Consider the following 6,174-nt stretch of genomic DNA (forward strand, 5'->3'; position numbering starts at 1 on the left):
CATAATAAACAAAATGTGATCCTATTAGTTTGTAACCTTATTTGGTGTTGTTGTTATGTGAGGAATGAGTAAGCAAACAGGTTACTCACACAATGTTTTCTTTAGTGTTAAAGAGTACACCAAACCTCTGTGCAGTTTGTAAATCTGTCTGTGAGGTCCTTCCACTGTTGGGGTCCCACTCAACCTCAAGCAGCTGACAGCATTCACAATTTACATGTTTATTATTTAGTTATTATTATTTTTCTTTGGGATATTTAGCAGATAAACTCTGTGGAAACTGTAACAAACAAAACACAAGTGCTCACACAGATCTTTCATATTTCTTACTTTAAACTACAAATGATGTATCGAACTTTAACACTTCTGCTCACCATGTAGTTGTGTTTTAACAGAAGTTCGATCAAGTATCTTAAACGAACGAAACGAACAGACATGAAAGCCCGCAGCGTAGAAAAAGAGTAAAAATGTTTGTGGGAGTTTTTGCTGGAGGTCAGACTTCGTCTCCTCACCACACCTTGGCCACTTCCTTTCCAGTTACGGCCGTGACGCGTCGCCGTTAATGCGCAATGATTAGCAATCAGTGTAAGAGTGATAGCAGGCCAATGGAAGCAGAAAAGTTCCCCTTCATAAACCAATGGTGCGGCCACATTGTTAACGCGCTCAGCGAATCCCCTGCGGATCTGATGCAACAGGGCTGCAACTAAAGTTACACCTTCGAACTGCAACACGGTGTCCTTCCGCTGCGGCGCGCTGAAAACTAGTGCCTACTGTACCGTCTCACGAACGCCTCACATGTGCACGGTTTGTGTTGGAAAGAATCTGATGACGTATTTAAGTGCTGGTGTGAATGTTTAGTGCTCCAACAGACACGTGATGTTTTCTAACAAGAGATGGTAAGAAAATTTACTTTGTTTTAATTTATAAATGATTTAATGTGAAACAACAAACGAATGAATTAAAGTGAAATAAAGTGAAGCTCGCGCACAAACGGGCTGCGGTCTCTGGATAACGGGAAAGTCCCCCAGCTTCATGACGTAACGGCCCGGTGAACTCGGTGAAGTGCGGATTAATCCCATCTGCTGTGATGCGGTCCGGGCATTAGGAGTTGGAGAAGTAGCGGATTTAAAAACTTTCTGTCTGCAAGTGTTGTCCGTTGAAATAGCGCTTCATGAAGACTCCCTGATTTCCTAAAGGGAAATGATGGCTTTCTAAACGGTGCCTGTCGTCCTCGTCAGCCTAAAGCTTCGTGTGCTTTGCTCCCGCAGCGCACTTTTTACCACTCATTCAGAAACTATGGGGTGAGTACAAGTGCCTTTTAGCCTCGTAGGAGTAAAAGAAAGTTGGGAGAAACGCGTCTTTTCTTACTTAACAAACACGTTTAGACACTTTGCAGCCAGCGTTACGCCGCGCGGCGAGTCCCGTGGTTGTTTCCCGCTGTTTGCGGGCGTTTTCGTTGCTGTGTAAAGTGACCTGGTCAAACTTGGCTTGTTACAGTGTAAACACGCTGAATGGATTCGATTTGGAAACATTTGAAAGTGCGCAACAGATGTTTCTGCCTACATTCTGTAAAATTATGTTATTTATAGAAAAAGTTAAAAAAATAAGATTTGTAATCATTTTAATATTTTGAAATGTTTTTTTTAAAACTGAGAGTTTTAAATTGAAATTGTGACATCAGTCAGGAATGGCTTCAAATAAAGTCTGTTTTAAGTTGGAGGTGAAAACCTGGGTGATTCATTAAACTGAAAATGATGAAAAATTAATGTGCATTTATTTTTTAATTACCTTTTTAAAATAATAAATTAATTTTTTTTGAATTACTTAAAGTTTGAAATGGGCCGTTGGAGGCTAATAAAAAATGCAACGTTCTAATTTTTCCCTCCCGCAGGTCTTCAGGTGTTTCCAGAACTCTTTCATCCAGCCAGCGCACGGTTCGTGCTTTTGAACAATTCGATCGAAGCAGAAGACACAATGGCGGCATCGATCCTTCGCAGGAAAATTCCCCCCGTTTCCACAGGCGAGCTCAGCGCTCCCCTTCTCCGACAGGCTAGCCCCAGCCAATCACGGCCACGGACAGGGGCGGAGCCAGTGGAGAGGCAGCACTTAATTGGTGAGTTTGGCCAAGACGATTTTTTATTTTTCCACATCCCGAGGTCGGAGCCGCAGTGCAGCACGGGGCTAATGTCGTACAGTGAGTACAGCTAAGTGGATATTTATCGAATGCAGACGATGCTGTTCAATCATTTTCAGATGATCGGTTAGTTGGATGTATTGCTTAATTTAAACTATTTTATTTTTCCGTTTACTCTCTCAGCCTTTGCTTATTTCACATTTTTTTTCCTTTTTTTTCTAAATTTCAAGATTTAATTTCAGTCGTTTTTTGCAAACACTTGAAAATAGAATGGATTGCTTTGCTCGTTACGTTACGCTTTCCTCTGGTTTTGAATTTTTCTAGGTGATGGTCACTCTGATTGGATGACGGAAAAAGTTGATTTGTCTTCATTTGTATCTACGACCGAGTCTTCTCCAAGCTCATCTCTTCCGCCCTCGCCGTTAGAACAAGATGTCAAGGTGCCCTCGGATCTGGAGGTCATGACCTCTCTGCTGCAGGAGGAGCTGGCTCAGCTCGAGGACTACTTCCGCTCCGAGTCCACATCCACCGCAAACAAGTTGGAGAAATCTTCAAAATGTGATAAGGGCGCCCAAGCCATGGGCTCCCAGTCTTACTACCAGTTACCCTATGGCTCGTATGGGACCGGCCAATCAGAAGCCAGCCCTGTGGTTGTTACCTTGGCAACAGGGGAGCTGGACCTGGCCAGCTTCTGCGGCGGACCCATCAGCAGAAGCAAAATCGCAAGACCCGCTCCATACAACTACCACCACCGCTACCACCACCACAACAACGGGCGAAGAATCCTCGGCGAGACCGTGAAAGTCGCCGATGAAGTTGGACTTGATACGTGGGGCTCCAGGGGATGTTACTCAGGAAGTACAGAGCTGTCTGTGAACCACTACTCGACGCTGAAGACGGTGAGCAAGAACAGCCTGGGCAGCATCAAGAAGGTGAGAGAATGTGCTTTATCTTTGAAGGAAGAGGAGAGTTATTGTTTTTCAGAAGGAATGTTTTGCAGCGAAGAGATTGCTCGAGGTTTTTGTCTGGGTGGCTCGTACGACGGCCACCACAAGCGAGAGGGACAGTTGATGCACAATGTGAAGGTCAATGTAAGTTACGACAGCACGGGGCTTGAGGTCTTGCACTGCAGCAAAGACGGAGGACTTTCCGGGAGTATCCCCCAAGAGACAATGGTGGCCGGTGACGGATACTTCCACCAGTCCATGGCCAGCACAGAACCTTACCATAGCTTTATAGGTGACCTAGATCAGCCGTCACAAGCACAGGCTGTCGATCCCCAACACGGCCACTACCTCTACCCGGAATGCCTTGCAGACCAAAGCTACGAATGTCTGTCCAGAGGGGAGGGCGAGGGGCCGCTGCTGGGTGGCCCCATCCATCGCCCCACCCAGAGGCTAAAGGATGAGCCCTGCTCTGTGAAACCAGCTCTGGTGATGAGTGCAGTGTCTCTGGATGGCAGCAGTGGCGAGAGGAAGCAGAAGAAGAGAGACCAGAACAAAACTGCTGCTCACAGGTAAACACGCTTTGACTTTGTTCAAATGTGCAGGATGTGATGGAAATAGTAGTTTAAATGTACAGCATGGTGTTGCATAAAGCAGCCACCGCATTGCTTTAAATGTCCTGAAAAATGTAGGAGGGACGTGGAAAGTCCCTCGCTGTCTGCCAAATGCAGCCCCACCTCAGCAGTCCTACAAGTCTGGCAGCTCGGCATGTTTCACTTAAAATAGCAAGCATGTGAAAAAAACAGTTGTAGTCTACAGTGGGTTTTTCAGTTGTACAATAACTACAGTTGGTTGTTGCAGGGTCCACCTTATGTAAATGTAAAGCGCCTTGAGGCGACTGTTGTTGTGATTCGGGACCGTGTGAATAAAGTTGAATTGTCTCAAGGGAGGGAGCTGTTTGCCTCTGCGTCATTTAGCTTCAGAGGCCACGCACGCTCAACTCCACATTAAAGTTGCAAGGCAGCAAAATCTGTGAAACCAACCACACACGTTGTTCCTAATTGCAGGTACAGGCTGCGTAAGAGGGCGGAGCTGGACTCTCTGGAGGAGGAGCTGCACGGTCTCGAGGGGCAGAACCGGGAGCTTCGTGACAAGGCGGAATCGGTGGAGCGAGAAATACAGTACGTCAAAGATTTACTCATCGAGGTCTACAAGGCTCGCAGCCAGCGGCTCAAACAGGACGGCAGTGCCTAAAAGAAAGAAAGGAGCCCGACGCCCACGCCGACCTCACCTCCAAACCTGCCCAGCCAGCACCAAGAGAAAAATCAAGTCAAGAGCACCAACTGGTTTTTGTCTCACAAATGGTAGTTTGCATGATTTTGGTAGTTCTTTTCTTAAAAACAAATAAAATGATGTAATTGTTCTGAGAGGATGACTGATCGTACAGACCAGACGTTTCCAAATGGGTGACCTAACTATAACCAGCCTTAGCCAGGCGGCTTCCAGAGGAGATGCTGAACTTGTCCGTGACCACTGTGATCCGAACTGCACTCGCAGCCTTGTGACGACTGAGTTTGCGCTCACGACGAAGGATCGTTTACAAAACGCTCTTTGAATTAGTAGTAGTGACTGAATTTACTTGTGGTTTTTTGTGACATGCGTCAGCAGCAGCATCGAGGCAGAACCATGCGAAATCTAGATTTTATTTTCTATTTTATTTTTACTTAATGATGTTCATTTATCATTTGCTTACAACAATCAACCGAATAAAGGGATTGCTGGAAAACTTGTAACATGCTCTACAAATATTCATTATCAGCAACATTTAGAGAATTTGTATTGCTAAACTGTTGAGTATTTACACCTCTTTACCCAATGCATGTTTGATTTTGGAAAAGCATGTGCGAGTGTTATTTGAAGGCAATATTCTGTTAACTGCATGGCTTCAAGATCTCCACTGCGTCAGTTTCACTGAGTTAACTTCCTCCCTCTCATCAGCTGGCGACTTTTCTCCCTCCGTCAGTGTGATTCATGCTCAGGTTTTGCTTTCTGCTCCGAGACACGAGCGTTCGCTGGCTTTCTTTTGTCCTTCTCCCTCTCTTCCGGCTGTATTTTGCGAATGAACAATCACCTGTTGACGCAACAATAAACGGTTGTTGGGTACGACTTTGTGGGAATTTTGTTTTCAATTGATCAATTTGATGTATCTGAAATTCAGGTCCTTTTAATAGTCGATGTCAATGTCAGGAAATGAAACATCAGGTCAATGACAGCCAAATAAACCAGTTATGTAGTATCATCCACCTCTGCCTTTGACTGTTTTTCTGCTCACGACACCCTGAGCCCCGTTCGGCCCAGTGCGCACACAGCGAATAAGAGCGGGCTGGGATTAAGAGATGGAGATGAAAGCCCCCGTGCCCCTCCCTTTATGTTTCCACCCTGCCCCCAAACTGCAGGTCTCAGCCCTCTGATTTTGGCTGCAGTGCAGTCAGTCTTAGTCCCAGGATTCATCGCTGGATGGCAGGCTCTGACTGACACCTGACCATTTTGTGAGAAAACAACCTTATTCCCTGGAGCCTGAGGAGCTCGCACCGAGTCCAAACAACCGCACAATCGGAGAGTGCGTTTAGAGAATTCACAAGTACGGCCCCCCCTAATATTTTAGTGCCGTTTCCTGTGTTTTGATTGATCCCCGGGGCTGAGTGGAGTCGTATCGAGCTCCGGCAGTCAACAGAAAACACAAGTTGCCTATCTCGTGTCCCAGCTCGTAGAGGGCGTGCGTGTATGAAGGCGTGTGTGTGAAATCTCTTGGTATCTCTCCTAGCAGTCGTAGGCCTTTCAAGTGCATGAGGCAATATCACACAATAGTTGCAGAAGGAGGAGAGAGATGCAAGTGAACTATCAGAATAAAAAAGTACTGGGCTGACAGAGAGCGCCATTAAATCTATTGATTCAGGCTTCTGTTTGTTGTTTGATGCAATGTAAAAACAGAGCGTGAAGCTGTTCTGATGGAGAATACGTCACAATAAATCCATGTATCTGTACAGCATCGATGCAGGAGCTGGCAGATATGATCCCCCAGCACACACACACACACAC

At 45.9% G+C, this 6,174-nt stretch overlaps 1 protein-coding gene across 3 annotated transcripts; it reads left to right on the top strand.

Annotated features, from left to right (window-relative positions):
• Positions 1 to 674: 674 nt before the first annotated feature.
• On the top strand, positions 675 to 5,378 carry atf5b (activating transcription factor 5b). 3 transcript variants are annotated; one of them, XM_005752332.1, is made up of 4 exons: positions 675 to 893; positions 1,889 to 2,110; positions 2,456 to 3,647; positions 4,143 to 5,378. In XM_005752332.1, the coding sequence occupies exons 2-4, from the start codon at positions 1,972 to 1,974 to the stop codon at positions 4,327 to 4,329; spliced, it is 1,518 nt and encodes a 505-aa protein (XP_005752389.1). In that variant the 5' UTR covers positions 675 to 893; positions 1,889 to 1,971; the 3' UTR covers positions 4,330 to 5,378. The 3 variants fall into 3 exon arrangements, with proteins under 3 accessions (XP_005752389.1, XP_005752388.1, XP_005752390.1); XM_005752331.1 differs by lacking the exon at positions 675 to 893 and adding an exon at positions 1,054 to 1,298; XM_005752333.1 differs by lacking the exons at positions 675 to 893; positions 1,889 to 2,110 and adding an exon at positions 2,142 to 2,191.
• Positions 5,379 to 6,174: the final 796 nt, after the last annotated feature.

This window comes from Pundamilia nyererei, unplaced genomic scaffold, assembly GCF_000239375.1.
Source record: "Pundamilia nyererei isolate P.nyererei 1_Seehausen unplaced genomic scaffold, PunNye1.0 scaffold00353, whole genome shotgun sequence".
NCBI classification, from domain to species: Eukaryota; Metazoa; Chordata; class Actinopteri; order Cichliformes; family Cichlidae; genus Pundamilia; species Pundamilia nyererei.

What these genes read in the sequence shown, in the direction of transcription:
- atf5b (XM_005752332.1), top strand. Translation starts at nt 1,972, where the DNA reads ATGGCGGCATCGATCCTTCGCAGGAAAATTCCCCCCGTTTCCACAGGC. An exon ending in GGAGAGGCAGCACTTAATTG is followed by an intron (nt 2,111 to 2,455) that starts GTGAGTTTGGCC and finishes GAATTTTTCTAG; the next exon opens with GTGATGGTCACTCTGATTGG. An exon ending in AACAAAACTGCTGCTCACAG is followed by an intron (nt 3,648 to 4,142) that starts GTAAACACGCTT and finishes TCCTAATTGCAG; the next exon opens with GTACAGGCTGCGTAAGAGGG.